This window comes from Pleurodeles waltl, chromosome 9 (genome assembly GCF_031143425.1).
Source record: "Pleurodeles waltl isolate 20211129_DDA chromosome 9, aPleWal1.hap1.20221129, whole genome shotgun sequence".
Taxonomy (NCBI): domain Eukaryota; kingdom Metazoa; phylum Chordata; class Amphibia; order Caudata; family Salamandridae; genus Pleurodeles; species Pleurodeles waltl.
In genome coordinates, this window is record NC_090448.1 from 1,088,593,580 (window position 1) to 1,088,612,857 (window position 19,278).

Consider the following 19,278-nt stretch of genomic DNA (forward strand, 5'->3'; position numbering starts at 1 on the left):
CTGTTGCTGTTGTCAGATTTGGGAAGAAAGTCCGCAATATTATAGGTTAATTTAGATGAAAATCCGAAGGGACCTTGGGGAGAAACCTTGGATTGGTTCTGGGAATTACAGAACCGTCGGTAAAATGCAAGAAAAATTCTTGAGTTATCAAAGCCTGTACCTCGCTTCCCCCTCTGGTGGAAGTAAGCGCTAGGAGCAGTGTGACCTTCCATGTGAGAAACTTGAGGTCTGCTCTGTGTATGGGTTCTAGAGGATCCTTTGTGAGCTGAGACAAAACTATGTTCAGGTGCCAGTCCGGTGGAGGTGCCCTTACTGGAGGAAAAACTCTTAACAATCATTTCATAAACTGTAATTCTGCTTGAACGCAAAGAGAATGTGATGAACACATATATTGTGATACTGCAACGAGATGCACATTAATAGACGCATTCACCAGCCCTGACTGACATAGCAAGAGGAGATAGGGTAGTATCTGCTCATGTGATGCTTGTAGAGGATGCAAGTTTGATATTTGGCACCATAGGCAGAAACATTTCTGTAGGAAGTTGGGTCTGTATATACTATCTCAAAGTGAGAGATAATATGCAAAGAGTCCAAGGGTTCCCCTTGGAAGTTGATAGGGGCAAAATGAGATAATATTAATGCTCTATTTTGTGGTAGTGTGGTCGAGCAATAGGCTTATCAGAGGGTAGTGTTAAGCATTTGTTGTAAACACACAGGCAATAAATGAGAACACACACTCAAAGACTTAACTCCAAGCCAATATTTTTTTATATAGAAAACTGATCTTTTCTTAATTTATTTTAGAACCACAAGATTCAGAATCTAGGTAAGTACATCAATTGTAAGGTACTTTACACAGGTAAGTATGGAACTTTGAATTAAAACAATAGTATACACAGTTTTGGCAAAAATGGCAATAAGCAATTTTAAAAGTGGACACTGCAAAAATCAACAGTTCCTGGGGGAGGTAAGTAATAGTTAGTTTCTCAGGTAAGTAAAGAACTTAAAAGTTCAGTCTCCTGGGCATAAGCAGCCCACCGTTGAATGCTCAAGCAACCCCAAACCCTCAGCACCAGCAACACACGGCCAGTCCTGTGCAGAGGTCAAAGGAGGGCCCAAATAACATAGGTGCCTATGGAGAACAGGGGTGCTCCAGTTTCAGTCTGCTAGCAGGTAAGTACCTGCGTCCTCGCGGAGCAGACCAGGGGGGTTTTGGAGAGCACTGGGGGGGCTCCCAAACAGGTGCACAAAATACACCCTCAGCGGCACAGGGTGACCGGGTGCAGTGTGTGAGCAAGGCGTCAGGTTGTAGATAGGAAACAATGGAGACACCCGGGGGTCACTCTGACGATGCAGGCAGGGCACCGGGGGGCTTCTCGTGCCAGCCACTGACTTGGCTAGGATGAGGGCTGCCTGCTGGTCACTTCTCCACTGCTGGTTGGTTCCTCTGGGTCCTAGGGACTGCGGGTGCAGTGCTTTTCCAGGCATCAGGTTCCTTTGTTACCGGGCAGTCGCGGTCAGGCCGACCCTCTGGATTCTCTCTGCAGGCGTTGCTGTGGGGGTGCAGGGAGGTCGACACAGGGTGTCCACGTCGTTGGAGTCGCCTGGAGGTCCTCTCTGCGGTGTTGGTTCTCCTGAACTCGAGCCGGGGGCATCGGGTGCAGAGTGTGAAGACTCACGCTTCCGGAGTGAGGCAGGAGTCTCTTTAAAGTTGGTTAATGTAGTGAAATATGTGTTTTTGACCACTGACTTTGTGTTGCACAACTTTTCCCCTGGATTAGTTGTTCAGTGTTCACCAATTGCAGATTACATTTTGTAGTCAGTTTAGTCGCCTATTGACTTTATTGTAGTGTCAGACATTGCCATGTTAAATGTGTTAGGAATATTCCACATAGTAAACTGTGCCTGTTTTCGTATTCTTTCTCACTGAAGAGCTGGGACATATGGAGGAGGTAGGTGTCAGCATGATAAGAATGTACCAGACTTCTGTTTTTCAGTGCAGGGAACTGTTTGGCCTTGAGAGAGACAATTTGGGATACTGGCCAGTTCCAACCTGTTTCTTTCAACTCTGACCTACATTAGCCAGCATGTTTGAATATTTATTTTTTATGGGAGAGGTTTTTTTCAGAAAGCACTTTGGTTCTTTAAGATATAAAAAGGTGGTCCTGCTGAGTAGCAGTAGAAATTCCAAGACCTCGGTCAGGATTAGATGTCGAATGCCAAACATATCTGTCCCGTGAGGGTGGAGATCTTTTTCTCGCAGTATAACGGGGTCATCTTCTTGCTGGCATGAGAAAGATGAAGAGTTTGGCAGGCCCTACGGTGATGAATTTTTACTTTATTCTATGCTTTGCATTATCAAACCTACATATATTTGCTGTGTACATTGCAGTTGAGAATCTTTTTGGTGTATTTTCCATTCATTGCTGTAACTATTTTTAAATGTGTGCTTTCGACTTACTAATCTCCTTTTTTAGGACCCTTGTGGTGAAATAATAATAAATGTCTTCTTTGAACTGAGAAGTGCATTCCAGAGATTTTTGTCAGCTCAGTCACTAGTGAAAGCAAAACAGTTTCTTTGTTGTAGATTTGGACAGAGCCACTGTCCTCTGGAGTTTCTTGGTCCTTTAGGTGCAGGTCATTCCTCTGAGTTCTCAGAAGTCGCTGATCACACTGGATGCATCGCTTTCCAGGTTCTTTGAGACTAGAGACATGCCGGTAGGGCTGAGGCCAAGTCAGTTGTTGTCTCTGCAGTGCTTTCAGGCCAGCAGTCCTTCTTCTTTCTTCAGGTTGCAGGAATCTGATTTCCTGGGTTCAGGGTCGTCCCTAAATACTCAATTTAGGGGGGTGTTTAGGTCTGGGGGCAGTAGTCAACGGCTACTGTCCTGGAGGGTGGCTACACCCTCTGTGTGCCTCCTCTCTGAGGGGAGGAGGGTACATCCCTATTCCTATTGGGGGAATCCTCCAAAACAAGATGGAGGATTTCTTAAGGCAGGGGTCACCTCAGCTTAGGACACCTTAAGGGCTGGCCTGACAGGTGGGTGACTCCTCGTTTTTTTCATTATCTACTCCAGACTTGCTGCCAAAAGTAGAGGCTGTGTCCAGAGGGGCGGGCATCTCCACTAGGTGGAGTGCCCTGGGGCGTTGTAAAAACCAGGCTTGAGCCGTCGAGGCTCACCGCCAGGTGTTACAGTTTCTGCAGGGGAAGGTGCGAAGCACCTCCACCCAGTGCAGGCTTTGTTCCTGGCCACAGTGTTACAAAGGCACTCACCCAATGTGGCCAGAAACCCGTCTGAATGTGGCAAGCTGGCAGGAACTGGTCCACCTAACACTAGGAATTGGACTGGTATACAGGGGGCATCGCTAAGATGCACTCTGTGTGGATTTTTCAATACATCCCTCACTGGCATCAGTGTGAATTTTTTGTGATGAGAGGTTTCATACCAAAATTCCCAGAATTCAGTGTAGCCATTATGCAACTGTGGAGTTCGTGTTTGACAGACTCCTAGACCATATACTCTTATGGCTACCCTGCACTTACAATGTCTAAGGTTTTGCTTAGGCACTATAGGGGCATAGTGCTCATGCACCTATACCCTCACATGTGGTATAGTGCACCCTGTCTTAGGGCTGTAAGGCCTGCTAGAGGGGTGACTTATCTATGCCGTAGGCAGTGTGAGGTTGGCATGGCCCTCTGAGGGGAGGGCCATGTCGACTTAGTCATTTTCTCCCCACCAGCACACACAAGCTGGCAAAGCAGTGTGTATGTGCTGAGTGAGGGATCCCCAGGGTGGCATAAGACATGCTGGAGCCCTTAGAGACCTTCCCTGGCATCAGGGCCCTTGGTACCAGGGGTACCAGTTACAAGGGACTTACCTGGGTGCCAGGGTTGTGCCAATTGTGGAGACAAAGGTACAGTTTAGGGAAAGAACACTGGTGCTGGGGCCTGGTTAGCAGGGTCCCAGCACACTTTCAAATCATAACTTGACATCAGCAAAGGCAAAATGTCAGGGGGTAACCATGCCATGGAGGCATTTCCTTACACTCAGGCCCAGCCTCCTGAGCAGGTTTTTGGGGCCCGGTAGAAGACTCCTTGTTTTTGTCCTTGGATGTCTCACCACCCTTCCCATGGGGAGGGTTTGTGACCCCTTTCTTTTGGTCACCCCCGGTGGAAGTCTTGGTCACCCTAGAGTTGACCCAGTGGTCTGCCTCCTTTCCCAAATGTTGGGGAGAAATTCGACCTAGGTCTACCAGATGTTGATGCAGTTTGTCTTTGAAGAAATTACTTAACAGATGTTCTTTCATAAATAAACTTTGCAGCCCATCATAATCACTTACACCACTGCCAGTTATCCAACCATCTAGTGTTTTGACAGAGAAGTCAACAAAATTAACCCAGGTCTGGTTCGAGGATTTGTGAGCCCCCCCTAAACCTACTCCTGTACTCCTCAGTTGAGAATCTAAAGCCCTCAATCAGGGTAGCCTTCATGAGGTCATAGGATTCTGCATCTTTACCAGAAAGTGTGAGGAGTCTATCTCTACACTTTCCAGTAAACATTTCCCAAAGGAGAGCTCCCCAGTGAGATCTGCTTACTTTTCTGGTTGCACAAGCCCTTTCAAAAGCTGTGAACCACCTGGTGATATCATCACCCTCTTCATATTTAGTTACAATTCCTTTGGGGATTTTTTAAGATGCCAGTATTCTCTTTGACCCTATTTAAGTTGCTGCCACCATTTATGGGACTTAAACCCATTTATTTTCTTTCTCTTTCCTATTCTATGGCTAGGAACTGCTTCTCCAAAGCCAATCTTTTGGCCATACTGGCTAACAGGATGTCCTCTTCATTGAGGCTGTCCTCAATGCTCACAGAGGTACTGGACTCACCTGTGGCAGAACCAGGCTCTCTGACTATGATTTTAGGGGACAGGGTTCTAGGAGCCCTGTCCTCCCTATTTAGGGCAGGAGGGGGGAGTTCTTCTTCCTGTTCACTAATTTCCCCATCTGAAGGAGTATTCTCCAAATCAGAGGGATAGTCCCTTGGGAACTCTGCCAAGAACTCCTGGAGCTTTGCCTTGGTAGGGTTGGACCCAGTTTTTATATTTTTTATCTTACAGAGAGACCATAACTCTGACATCCCTAGATGCAGGTAAGGTGTGAGTTTGAGTTCCCTCACTGTCTCATCTGTTTGACTCATTATCACTCTAAAAGTTGGGATTACTTTTTAAGAATCTAAAAACTACTTCTAGAACTTAAATCCAAGCTTTTACAAACTTTTAAACTCTAAAAGAAATGCTAACAGGGACCTACACAAGGCACTAGCAGGACTTTTAAAAATTTAGAAAAATAGCCAAAACATCAAAAATCAATTTCTAATTACAATTTTTGGAATTTTGTTGTATGATCAAGTATTGGCTAAGTTGTCCAGCAAATGCAAAGTCTTAGACCCCACCGCTGATCCACCAATGTAGGAAGCTGGCTCTGTATATACTATCTCAAAGTGAGAGATAGTGTGCACAGAGTCCAAAGGTTCCCCCTAAAGGTTGATAGTGGCAAAATTAGATAATACTAATGCTCTATTTTGTGGTAATGTGGTCGAGCAGTAGGCTTATCATAGGGTAGTGTTAAGCATTTGTTGACACACACAGGCAATAAATGAGAACACACATTCAAAGACTTAACTCCAAGCCAATAGGTTTTTAAATAGAAAACTATTATTTTCTTAATTTATTCTAGAACCACAAGATTCAGAATGTATTTAAGTACATAAATTGTAAGGTACTTCACACAGGTAAGTATGGGACTTTGAATTAAAACAGTATTGTTCACAGTTTTGTAAAAAATGGCAATAAGCTATTTTAAAAGTGGACACAGTGCAAAAAGCAACAGTTCCTGGGGGAGGTAAGTAATAGTTAGTTTCTTAGATAAGTAAAGCACTTACAAGTTTAGTCTCCTGGGCATTGGTAGCCCACCGTCGGGGGTTCAAGGCGACCCCAAACCCTCAGCACCAGCAACACACGGCCGGTCAGGTGCAGAGGTCAAAGTAGGACCCAAATAACATAGGCTGTGAGGCAGTGTGCATGTGGTGAGTGAGGGGTCTCCAGGGAGGCATAACACATGCTGCAGCCCTTAGAGACCTTCCCTGGCCATAGGGCCCTGGGTACCAGGGGTACCATTTACAAGGGACTTATCTGTGTGCCAGGGCTGTGCCAATCGTGGAGACAAAGGTACAGTTAAGGGAAAGAACACTGGTGCTGGGGCCTGGTTAGCCGGGTCCCAGCACACTTTGAATCATAACTAGCATCAACAAAAGGCAAAACGTTATGGGGTAACTATGCCAAGAGAGGCATTTTCCTACACTGACCATCCGAAATTATTGTTTTTTTTAGGGAATTTGTTTAGCCGTCGAAGATCTAAGTTGGGGCGCCAGTGTCCTGTCTTTTTCAGGATGAGGAAGAAGCGAGAGTAGAAAAGCGAGCGCTTTTAAATGGGCAGGTGGGGGTCCTTGCGCTGGTACATCTGGAGGAGTTTGCTGAAATTCCAGGGTATGCCCTCTGGTGATAATATCGAAAACCCATCGGTCTGAGGTGATCTGAGACCACTGGTGGGAGAAGCTGGAAATTCTGCCCCCTATCTGAGAGTTGCAATAGGGGTTGGAGGCAGGCACCTGGTGGAGGTCAGAGTTTTCTGAACGTGTCCTTGCCCCTATAAGTAGACTGCAGATGGTGGCTGCCTATTGGGTTGTTGTTGTTGTTGCTTGGTGGCAGAACAAAACTGGCACTGATAAGGTTGGTACCATCTATATTGGTGTAGGAGTAAAGTCCTCTACCTCTTGCACCTCGAAAAGATTGCCTTCTGAATTGTAGAGTACCCAACAATCTAGCTGTGTCCGTGTCTGTTTTTATTGACTGTAGCAGGTCATCGACAAGCTTGCCAAACAGTAGTTCCCCATCATACGGCATGTTCAGAACTTTCATTTGAACCTCCGGGTGGAAGGAAGTGGCCTGTAGCCAACCCTGACGTCTTAGTACTGCAGTTCCGGGTAGCTGGCGAAAACCTGTGGACGACACATCTATTGCACAGTCTATGATCTCAGCTGAGATTTTTTCTCCCTCTTGTAATATCTTCCGTGCTTCAGCTCTAGCATCCTTGGGAAGGAGATCAAAGTATTGGGAGATGTCCGACCACATCTGGCGGTCGTATCGCCCTAGAATCGCAAAAAAGTTTGCTGCCCTGACCGTTGTAGCCACCATTGTGGAGAATTTCTTTCCTATTGTATCTAAGCATCGTCCTTCCTTATCCGGGGGGTGCGGAAAGTGGAGAGGATGGGTTTCTGGACCTGTGCTGGGCCGCCTGAGTTATCACGGAGTCGGGTTTGGGTTGACCAATCAAGCAAGCTAGTGAGTTTTCCAGCACCTTGTATTTTGTGTCTAATCTGGTAAGTACTGCTGGTATGAAGGATAGGGTCTGCATCACTTTAAGGCCTTCTTCCTAGATGAAATCTACAATTGGGATCACGCAAACTGACTTTCTGGTGTCTTCTTTAAACTCATAAAGGAAGCAATCTGACTGCTTTGTTACAATGGGAAGCTGGAATCTCTTGGCTGCTCTTTCTATTACACTATAGAAGCATCCTATAAGTTGTGGCAGAGAATTTACTGGTGGTGGAGTAGAGGGGGATGGCGTTTGCATCTGACAGTCATCCCTTTCATTGGGGAGTGAGGCAGTGTCCTGGATTTCCCCTTCTTCTTGATCCTCTTCCCAGAAAGGCAGATCAATTTCGAGAGGTAAAGATGGAGGTGGTAACGGTATTGTAGGTATCTGAAACTCTGAGGATTGGTCTCTGGAAGAGGTATTTAACAGTAGTTGTGGATGCGGAAGTGGAGTTGTTGGTCCTGGTGGTGGGAATCTATTGTGGTAATCTTGCATCATATGCTGCAAAGTGGCAGTTAGTGACACTGGCATCTGCACTGTTGGCTTGTGGTGTTTCTGCGAACATGTGCATTGTTGATAATCAAACGACTGCTGAACATACAACTGTTCACACTCTTCCTCATTCTCTTCCTGGTATTTACTTCGTAGGTCTGAAGAACTAGGAGTCATTCCAAACAGACCATCATCGGAATAATCATCTCCATACTCTTCTTCATCTTCATCAAGAAGATGTTCTGGAGGTTCAGGCAATACCTTACTGGGTGATGTATGTGATGGTAGCAATGTCTCTTGAGCGGATTTACGTCGTATTGTTATCAACCTTAAGGGTAAAAATTAAGATTTAGCTGAATAAACTCTCATCAATGGTGTAGACATTGTCGGTGTGTCTGCAGGAAAAAAATGGGCAGTTGACGGTGTTGTTGTCAGTGGTACAGTCGTCGATGGTGCTGTCATCAACGGTGCTGTCGTTCTCGAAGTTGCCATCTACTGAGCTGTCGTTGATGGAGCTGGTGTCGTCGGAGCTGCAGTCAGCGGAGCTATAGTTTTTGGTATGTATGTCGACATTGATGGAGCCATCGACGGTATCCACGTCTATGATATAGAAGCCTTTGTGGTAGCCGAATCCTTAACCATCAATGATAGTGCTGATGTTGAGGAGTGAAACCTCTTCGTCGATGGTTCTATAATGGTTGATTTCTTCAACGTTTTCTTACCCTGGGGCGTTGTCGACTGTAAAGAAGGCCCATACTTTATGCTCACCAATGTTATTGTCGCCAATGATAATGGCAACAACGTTATTATCATGAGCAAAGGCGTTGCTGTAAACGTTGCAGTCGCTGTGGTAGCAGTGGGGATCAAACCTGTCGTTGATAATGAGATCGTCAATGGCCTCGTCGAAGAGACTGACATTTTTTAAGTTGATGGTGGCAGAGAACAGGATAGCTTTTTAATTTTGATTGTAGTGGCAGCTGGAGTGGAAGGTTGGGAATGACCTTTCTCCCTGTGTTTCCTTGAAGTGAAAGAAACTTCCTGCGTATTTTCCTTCACAAGATGCATTTTCTTGGCTGCCTTACTTTGTTTTGGAGAGAAACTCCCCACAGATCTTCTTCTCTTTCCCGATGCTACTGAGGTGTCACTGTCATCATAATCAGAGAGGTTTTCCTTGGATTTAAGCTTTTGAAGCCAAAGCAGGAGCTTTGCCTCTCTGTCTCTCAAAGTCTTGTGAGGAAAGGTTCAACAAATTTTACAATCTTTCACCTTGTGTTCTGGGTGACGCCAGTAAATGCAGTCCTTGTAGGGGTCCTCACAGTGAAGCCTTAGCTTTCCACAGGTGTTGTAAGGTCGAAATAGACCTTTCTTGGTGGTAGACATGATGTAGAAGTCATAGTAGTAGAAGCAGAAAAACAGTATTCAGAAGAATTCCTTTCAGGACAAAGTAAACTGAGCAGAGCTCAGGGAGACTCCCTTCAAATGACGTGAAGTAGAAAATCTGAGAGACTGGAGCCTCTGTGGTGAGGGTTCTAAAGGGTGCTCTCATCTGATTGGCTGGACTTTGGGTCATTTGTAATAACACTGAAAAGCTATTAAAGTGAACGTATTTTTTCCATTAACTTCAATGTAAAAGTTTAATTTACTGCTTTCTATGTACTGTGGGACTCCCACTTTGATGACGGGGAATGATTCAAACATGTGAATCTATGAAAGATACCCCAATGCTGGAGAAATACCGATTATGTAGAATATTTCGAAATTGCTCTTAAATAATATATTCACATTTATGTAGTCAAAAATTTAAAGTAATTCCATAAAACAAGCATAAAAGAGTTTCAGTTAGTGAGCCATGTATCCATGTGCTTTTATTAATGTGCTCAGCTTAATTCAGTCTCAGACTGAAAATGGAGAAAAGCAAAATAAAGAAAAGAGCAAGTGTCTAGCTGCAATACTAAATATAAAGTAGATGATGCAGCTTAAAACTACTGTGGGTGGTTTCGTTATGTGACGCCAGAACTCTATGCACAGCGCATCCTGAAGAGGATAGGTCTATGTCATACCGAGTATTGGCTCCTAAAGTCCTGGGATGATGTGTTTAGGAATGAGACAGACCATCAAAACTGAATCCAACAGAGGATGTCTCCAAAACCTTACCCCACTGGGGAGCAACTATCCTCCGACCATTGTCAAAGCTTCATTCGCACCGTAGCTAACAGCAGAACGGAGTTCAAAGGACAGCAGACATTTTGGCACACTTGCATTCCAAATCACTCTCGCCTATCTGCATCTTTATATTTAATATGGATCAAATTCTGTCTTGTGTCACTTCTTGTGGTTTCATCCGAGGTTGAAAGGAAATTATGTCAATTCCACCACCCCTTTAATTTTGGTGAGAAAAAAAATAAAAAAAATAGGCAAAAGCTGTTTTCATAGCCAAAATCCAGAAGTTTACAAAAGTAAATAAGAAAGAGCAAAGTTTGCACTTAAAAAGGGTACTGCACCTTTACTAAGAAAGGACATTAACTACCCCACTGGAAAAAAATCTGACAGTGTGCTAGAATGGAGTTGTACTGTGCTCGTTCATAGAAAATAAATCACAGTGTGTAGTGTTTTAGATCCCACAAAAAAAGTGCAGAACCCAATTTATAATAAATTAATTGGAATTTTCATCTCATAGGCATACCCCGGCCCTTGAAGTAGGTTGACAATTTATCAAAATTCTCAAACAATTCCAGAATTACTCATGCAATGTTGCCACAGTCTCCATTTTAAGCATTTACAAATGCATGAACATACATTCCTGCATGTGTAAATGCTGAGGAAAAATGTGTTTTTGTGGTAAATCATGTAAATAAATTAATAAAAGAAAGTTTAATAAGTAACATTTAATTTCATGTTAGTCGACAATCTAAGATGCAGGTGTCATGCTAACCTGGGACGATGTAGTGAGTTAACGGTGACCGGCATATCCATCCCCTCCATGTTGTTTTCCACTATCCGGTCAACGGATGGAAAAAAAGTAATTAATATATTGGTAAATACACTGTTTTTTTAATGCTGTTAAAGTAAAAAAACTGTAAAGTATTTAAAATGGAAACGTTTCTTAATAGAATAACTTATTACAACGTAATTTAGAGTTAAATAAAATAATTTCTTACGCAGTGGCAGTGGAATTAAAGCTAGGATAGGCGGATATGTTTTACCATTTAACAGAGGCAAAATATTTGGGATGGTTAAATTTTTTGAAAATTTCACACAACTTTCCAAAAAAAGTTCCAAAATTGTTGCACCTTCCACTTATAAGACTAATTTTCTCACATTAATTTGTCAATGTAAGTCAGGTTAAAAAAATATATATTTATTCCATGAAGCAGACTCAAAATACCATTCAGGGTTTTGAGTTCCATTTTTTTTCTAAACACTTATGTAAGACTTACCCCTTTTCTTCTGAAGAGCCTGAATCCAAATTTCCATTTTTGTGGCCGAAGGTGCAGAAAATAAATACTCTGCTCCATCCACTAATCTACAATTAAATGAAGACACAAAACAACATTAATCAATTACATCTGCATATCTCCTTCATCTATGAGGAGCTTTTTTAAGAGACTGCTGTATCAGGGATGGTGATGCTTCTACTGCCACCTACCACCTAGCAACAACTTGTGCATTACAGGGTGAGGCTCGAAGAGCCATATGAAAATATGTACAGGTTGAACTCTTGTATAGGTTAATCATAATTGTTCCCATCAAATTAATTTTGTTTGATTATCGGCTTTTGACATATTCACATGAATGCATACATCGAGATAAATGCACACAGATGACTAGCAATCTTTCAATGAGTTACCTATCACAGAAAACACATTCAAAGATGACCATCGATGCATGTGACGTGACATGTAAGTAAGCATGTGCTGCAGCGCTTAGTTGCCATTTTAAATTTACTGTTCTAACATTGCAGCCAGGAATTTTAATATTTAAAGAAAACTTGAAAAATAAGTGCATGCAAGGGCACAAAAATGAAGGATATGTAGTACTCTCCAAATACTGGGCCTTCACAAAAAAATATTTAAAGTGGGGCGAGTGGTGGGGAGTGGAAGGAGGTTGGGACAGGGAGCATCAGGGAGGGAGGAAAAAGAGAGACAACGACTGGGGGAGGAGAGGAGAGAAGAAGTGGAATTTCCAAGCAGTGCCTCACTGCAACACCTCCCCATCTTTAATCAATTTAATTTATGATGCCTTCATAATAATTAAACACAGGAGGAGTAAATATGACCTTTCAACTAATGCCCAGGGATTGGGAGGTGCAGGTTGTAGCCTTTTGTTTGCTCTTTGCAGGTCTGCCGATATACAAACGTTACAACAAATCACATTTCATATGCGGGGGAAGTAGTAAGGACAACAGAAAATAAAAGAGTACTTCAACGACTAAGAAAACCTCTAAAACTCACACCTGGATGTTTAGATCTCGGGATCCAGATAGATTAAAGAGTTTCTCTGTTCTTGTGAATTTCAAATCAGCACATTGTGAAATGAGTTCATGTGTAAGGTGCACGCGTTATTTCACTGGGTTGAAGCTTGCATGATTTACTTTAGGAAATAGATTTAGGATAGCAACATGTTTCTGTTCAAAAACACCCACATATTCTGTGATTTTCTCCATCATGGATGGGCCAGGCCAAAATGGACCTAACTAGGTTGTGAGCATGCCTGACTGTAGGTTCAAAAAAGTAAATGGAAGCCTTGCAGATTTCAGTTTCAGCAGTACATGGTTGTTCATTGCAAGTGTGAAGACTAATTACTTCATGACCTGCCAAGTTTTCCCTCCATTTTTTAGTCAATTCTCGGGTGTCATTGTGTTATGGACCTTATAAAGTTTGCAAACTTTTAGAAAAAGTAAGTCAGGGAGAAAGTGTGTGTTAAAAGTAGGTGTACGAGAGAAAAACTATTTAGTGAAAGCTCACTTTTACTGACAGAATCTGCTTGCAAACATGTTTTGTAAATAAATCTCTTTCTAAAATGTATTTTTGTTCAAAACGTCTCCAACAAGCTAAGTTTGGCAAATTCCATGTATCGCAAGCTTTCCAAACTTTGTGGATGACGCTGTAATCTTTGCCCATCTCTACATTGTAACTCGATTATTGTATATTCTGGACCATAATTCATCCATCAGCCGTTCCAGTTCCAAGGTGTAGAGTAAATATATTGGCTGTACGGAAAGGACAGTGGAAAAGTGCTAATAAGGGCTTCTTCAAAGTATGACTTACACATTTTGACATTACACGAATATACTGTAAACAAACTATTACTCAAGATCATAAAAACTGATATCTCATTGTTATTTACCTAAGGCTGAAGGTGTTTTCCTTCCCTGGGTTATCCATCACCGTTTCACATCGGGCACCAGTCGTATCGATTGGGGGAACGTGTGCTACATTCTACAGGAAATGGAAAGTTCAGAATCTCATTTGGGAACTGTGGTTGTAATTCTTGTTTTTTTCAACATTCATACCAAAGCTCAAGCATCTATTCACTGTTGTCCATTCAGGAATGTATTTAAGCAATTTTATAGAATAGACATTACTGTTGATACCTTTGATACAAATCAATAACTGTTGCAACTGGATGACAAGGAACATTTATCTCTCGCCCTCTCAGTGTCTCATGAGGCTTCAATTGCATAGTGCCTCAAGGCAGATTTATAAGTACCTGTGCGCGTCATTTATGTCTTACTTTACTCAATCAGTCTTACTTAGCTGATTAAACATTTAAGATGTTACAAATCACAAGGTACCTGCATCCAAATATTTCTGTAATGAGAGTGACTATCTTTGTCCTCAAAAGTAGATAAAATTCATACCACCCTAGAGCAGAGGCATACAAATCTATCAACACAAGAATGATAATATCAACTAGCAGAACCCCAGGGACCCTATTAAATAATTTTACTGAAGTAACAGCTAAAGATATTGAACTAGTTCATAAATGACAAACCTCAAGCTCCCCTTTAGATGCGTACCCGCTTAACACCACCATGAAGAAAAAAATTATTGAATCAACTCTTCTACCCACACTGACATTTGCCAGAAGTGCCCATTATCCTTAGGTGTAGTTCCACAAAATAAAATCTGTCTAACCTTTGCCATATATCCGTTCTCCCCTACCTGTTCAAACATCTGGAGCAGGTGGTCAGAACAACTTCAAGCACTTATGTAGTCACGGCCAACAGCTGGCATTCGACCAAAGCACAGTACTGAATCAGTTATTACTGTAATCCTAGGCAATCTACACCCAAACGCTGATGGTGGCAGATTTGGACCCCTGACCTTATTAGATCTCTCAGCAGCCTTCAACACTGTCAACCACAATACCCTACTCAAAAGGCTCCAAGTGTGCAGGATTACGAGTTATTTATTACAGACAGCAAACCGTCAGTCTTTGGCTACATGTGTCTGCATGGTGCCATCAGAAACGTGGGGTTTCCCAAAGTACCACCTTTCACCATTATTCCCTAACCTGCACTTTGAACCTTGATGAACTTACTGAGAAGCCATAACATCACTTTTTATAAGTCTCAGCTCATTTTAACCTCACCCTCAACTCTGAAGAGAGGGGAAAATGTTTCAGTAACATCCTACTGGAAAAAAGTGACCTATGAAAGCAGGGCCCTGCCGTCTCCAGCCAATCAAGTAAAGAACTTAGGCATCTGGATGGATAACTCCCACTATCGCCCACACAAATTAACAAAGTGATAGGTGTGGGCTTTACCACCTTAAGGAAAAGATCTGGTACGATCTGAACTTTACTCAGAAACTCCAGCAGTGATATTGTTTAGGATCTATTCTGTGAACAATGCATATTTAGGAATAACGCACTGATCCTGGAGATCACACCTATTGAAGACCATCCTAATTTTAGGCGAGCCTTTAAAACCTGTCTGTTCACCAATACAATTAGTTAATTAGTTACAGGCAATGCAGTTTTCTCTTTTTAGGTGCCCTTTGACTGGATTTAGCACCAATAGGCTGCCTCTGCAGTGACAAGTGACCTTCACAAATACAAAATGCGAAGACAAATATGTACCCAACATATTTGTTTCTAGCTGTGGTAGACATGTATGCCTTTCAGTGTTGCAAAGAGCGCTTAAGTGTCTTGGAAAGCAATGCACAATGCCAGGCAGTAAAAGTCAATGATGACCTGCAGTTGTAATAGACAAATGCCAAAGATAAACTAAGTCTTACTACAGGCTCGTGTGTAAGGCCCTAATTAAGAGTGTGGCAGATAGGAAAGCCCGTCTGCCCCATCTTCTGACAGGGGGGCCACCGCATTCATGGCAACCACCCTACCGGAGCTATTAAGAGTTTCCCTTCTAGGTGGGACACATAATCGAGCCTGCGGAAATGCTGCAGCCTGCAGGGTGCACCCACACCCTCGCAATGTTCAATGTTCACTGTCTGCAAAACAGACAGTGAACATTGAGATGGTGCTGGGCGGGAGGGGTGGGCACTGCCCATGCCTAGTGCATGGGTAGTGCAGGGGTCCCCCTGTGGCCCACTGGGCCTGTTCTCCGCCAGCCTTCCCATGGCGGTGTAACCACCATGAAAAGGCTGGCGGAGAAGAAGGTCGTAATCTGCAGGGCAGCGCTGCATGCAGCGCTGCCCTGGCAGATTCCAATCTCCGCCGCCAGGCCTACGGGATCATGGATCCTGGTGGTGCTGGCAGAACTCTGGTGGTCTGACTGCTGCAATGGCTGTGGTCCTGACCACCACACTCGTAATGAGGCCCTAAGTGTTTTATGCTGCTATAGTTAAATCTTTTTCCTGGCTTTATAAATCTCATTACCTGGTCGGCGTTCTTCTTTGTTTTGTAGAACAAGAGGGTCTGATTGCTAAGAGTCACATAATAGTCATCCCAAGAGATGGAGCTCGCCTGAAAAAACAAGATTCTACTCAGTTGGAGTGCATCAAAAAATACCAATAAAATAAAAAAATAATGAATGTGTTTACTGACCGTCTTTCCACCTGACAGCAGTCTGTGTTGTGCCTCAAGATATCCCATAATGATGGGGTCTTGTGTTGTGATCTGAAAAGGAGGATAACTTCATAAAATGTCAAATCCCACAGAATGCAGCTCCATTATGCTAAGTGGCGAATTTAACGTAGCTTCAAGCGTCTTTACTGGCAGTTTCAAATGCAAACTTGTTAAGTCACCTAACTTAAGGTTTCAGAACAGCCCACTTGCTGTTTTCAAAAGCTGTCCCTGTCACTTGCAAAAACAGTTACAAACCTTTATGCTTGGGGTATTTGCACAATCAAACCTCCTAATTTTGCTATATACATCCAGACATCACCTTATAAGTGATTACAGCACAATGGCATAATATAACACTAAATACAGCTACATTGTGAACGTGATCCTAATAAGAATATGGTAAATTATATTGTGCTTTTCTGATTTTCTACCGGGCAAAAGAAAATGCACAAATATTTAAAATTCAAATCCTACTTTCTGGTATGGAGGAAACAGTTAAATATGGAAACTATATTTCATGATTTCCTAAGAAATATGAGTTGTATCATACTAACGACAACCCTTAATCCACTCTAAAGGTCTTTACTATTGTCAGGGCTACTAGGATTATGAGGCATGGACAGCCAAATTATGCAGCAAGGTATGGTCTGTATGACACAACATGCACATTATGAGGCAGTATTTTCATACACATGAGCTAGAAACAACATTTCTGTGAAAACTGCAACTAATGCAAATTATATGGCAAATTTAGTAAATGCATAATTATGCAATAAATGCTAGCGACACAAAGTTGCATAAATCTACTGGCTCTCAATATTGTTTTATCAAAAATATATCAATAAACCGGAAACAAAACATAAACATTCTGATTCCAGTTAATTTCCATTGTTACCCACACTTCCGAGAAAACAGCTCTAAGCTAACTACCCAAAAATATAAACAAATGCGTACCTGGTAACGTATAACATGGTCCTACATTGTCAACTGAGATATTGATGCTATTTAAAAAACACTCAGTCTCCTCCCTTATGGTTTATAATGTCACCAGAACCACTCCATAATACACGATTACCAGTTACATATCACCTATAAGCATATATGCCACTGTATAGGACTGATACATAAAGACTGGTTTAGGAGTAGGTGTGATGTACTCTTGTAGAACTCCAATGTAGAGAAGCAGATTATCAAAGCCATCAAAACAGATCGTTGTAGCACTCAGACAAAACAGCACAGAAACGTTTAACAGGGGTGTGCGTTCAAGGCTGGTCTTCTTCACCAAAAGGCTTCTCCTTTACTGGAACTGTCCCTCTGATAGTTTACCATTTGAATTATTATGCAGTGCTTAGTGTACAACAAGCTGTCAGGTATTCACAAACTTACAACACTACTCAGACCTTATTCTGCCCACTTCTCAACCCTTTCGTGGGAGCTACTACTGCACACTCGGTTCCCTCATGGTGCAAACATCTGCAAAAGAGAACTTGTTTGTTGTCTGCTAGGATTCTCTTTATATCTTCTTGTGAACTCCTGATGAATTCTTGCCAGGTGTAAATTGGGCATTTTCAGCCATAACGTGAACTTAGGGCCAAAAATGAGCTTGTGAATTGCCCACAGTATTTCATGACTAGTAGCACGCGGAGGATTCTTCAAGTCAGTTTATAAAGCAGATTTGCAAAGAGATGCAGACCCACTGCTGGGTTAGAAGGTAGCAACAGAATCTGTGCTATCTCATTGTAATCAAACACTCGACAAAAGACACTTTTTATGTTCTGCTGAACTGTTTCTGCTACAGCTCTCAGTAGCTACTTATTTCTATGAATAACTAACCACAGGGCACAAAATACTTTTGGCTATTAGAAAGTCAGACCATACTCTTAGAGCCGAATGCATGTTTTACAGAAGTGTCAATAGAATTTATGGAGGTGATAGCCAGAGCTGTCAACTGTTTACGCAAGGGCCTTTTTGTCTGGCAACATTTAGGGCCTCATTTAAGGAAAGTGGCGCTGCACTCAGTGCAGCACCACTTTCCCTGCGCCCCTCTAAGATACAGGGCACCATGGCGGTAGTTAGGGAATTAGAGTAAAACATTGTGACGTTAGTTCCGAGCTTTGCTGGATTAGCGTAATTTCTTTTGACCTAATCCTGCAAAGCCCATTGAAAACAATGGTGTACCTCATTTTAACGCCTGCTCTCAGTAGATGTTAAAAGTGCTGAATAAATGACGGACGGAATTCTCTTGATTTTTTCACCACCCGAACGGGGGAACCCCCACGGCCCTTTGAATATATTATGCCTGGTGCAGGCATAATGTAGTGCAAAGTATTACAAAGTGGCACAATGTATGCATTGCTCCACGTTGTAAATTTGGCACTGCCATTTTGGCCTTGTTGGGCCACATTAGTGTGAAAAAAAAAATTATGCTAATGTGGCGCAAGGAGGAGCTAGGGGCTCTTAAATCTGCCCCTTAGCTTTTTTATTTGGAGGAGCAATGCAAGCACCTTTTAGGAGAAAGGCAGCAAGTATTACTTCCTACCATCTTCTTACTGAAACATTTCTGAGATAGCAGCTGTTTGAAATGCATACCCAGAGACACTCGATGCTTACCAAACCTCTATTTACTGCTTGCTCTGAGGAAAAAGAATGCTGACTGGGCTCCTTTGTAGAAAAGTCAAACACATTCTGATCTGTGTCTAACGGGGAGTTTGATGTGGCCTCCTTTATATCAGCCTTGTGACATCCATGAAATTTCTTCTCAGGGGACACAGATGAAACCTCGGAGTCTGGCTCCCCTATGTTGTTAAAGAACTGCTGAGTTGTTAGCCTGGAAGTCAGAGGAGAGGACAATGGTGCCCTGCTTTCAAGTGATGTAGCCTGAAGACCCATTAGTTTTGGTACAAGAGGTGACTGTGTCAATGTGCTAGGAGATGCCATGTCTGGGCTGTTGTTGAGGGAACCAGTCTGTGAATTACTCCACAAACTAAATGGGTCAGAAAAGTCTACAGAACCTTCGGTTGGGGAAACCACGCAAATGGGATCCTTCAAAGTGAGACTGGGTGGTGTGAATTTACTAAAGACGCCTCGATCTTGTAGTTTTGAAGGGTTCGTTTTCTGGTCTGAAGGCTTCCTTTTTAGAGAAGGAACCTTGATGAAACTTGAGCTTCCTTTTTGTCCATCCCCGTCAGTCGTCATCTGTTTCAGCAACTTGAGCTCTCTCTACAACACAGAAAAAATATAATGGATGTAAATTATCTTTCAAGCAGATTGATTGCAGGAAAAAGGACACCGACCACCTTATGCTTCAATAGCTACCCATT

At 42.7% G+C, this 19,278-nt stretch overlaps 1 protein-coding gene across 1 annotated transcript in view; it reads right to left on the reverse strand.

Annotated features, from left to right (window-relative positions):
- SPTBN5 (spectrin beta, non-erythrocytic 5) overlaps window positions 1-19,278 on the reverse strand; it is a 1,780,873-nt gene that overhangs the window by 50,611 nt on the left and 1,710,984 nt on the right. Inside the window, exons 64-69 of the mRNA XM_069208774.1 lie at window positions 18,569-19,177; window positions 15,938-16,009; window positions 15,770-15,856; window positions 13,274-13,365; window positions 11,365-11,450; window positions 10,860-10,920 (exon numbers count right to left, since the gene is read on the reverse strand). Coding sequence (XP_069064875.1) covers window positions 10,860-10,920; window positions 11,365-11,450; window positions 13,274-13,365; window positions 15,770-15,856; window positions 15,938-16,009; window positions 18,569-19,177 — 1,007 coding nt within the window. The remainder of the gene's footprint in view (window positions 1-10,859; window positions 10,921-11,364; window positions 11,451-13,273; window positions 13,366-15,769; window positions 15,857-15,937; window positions 16,010-18,568; window positions 19,178-19,278) is intronic.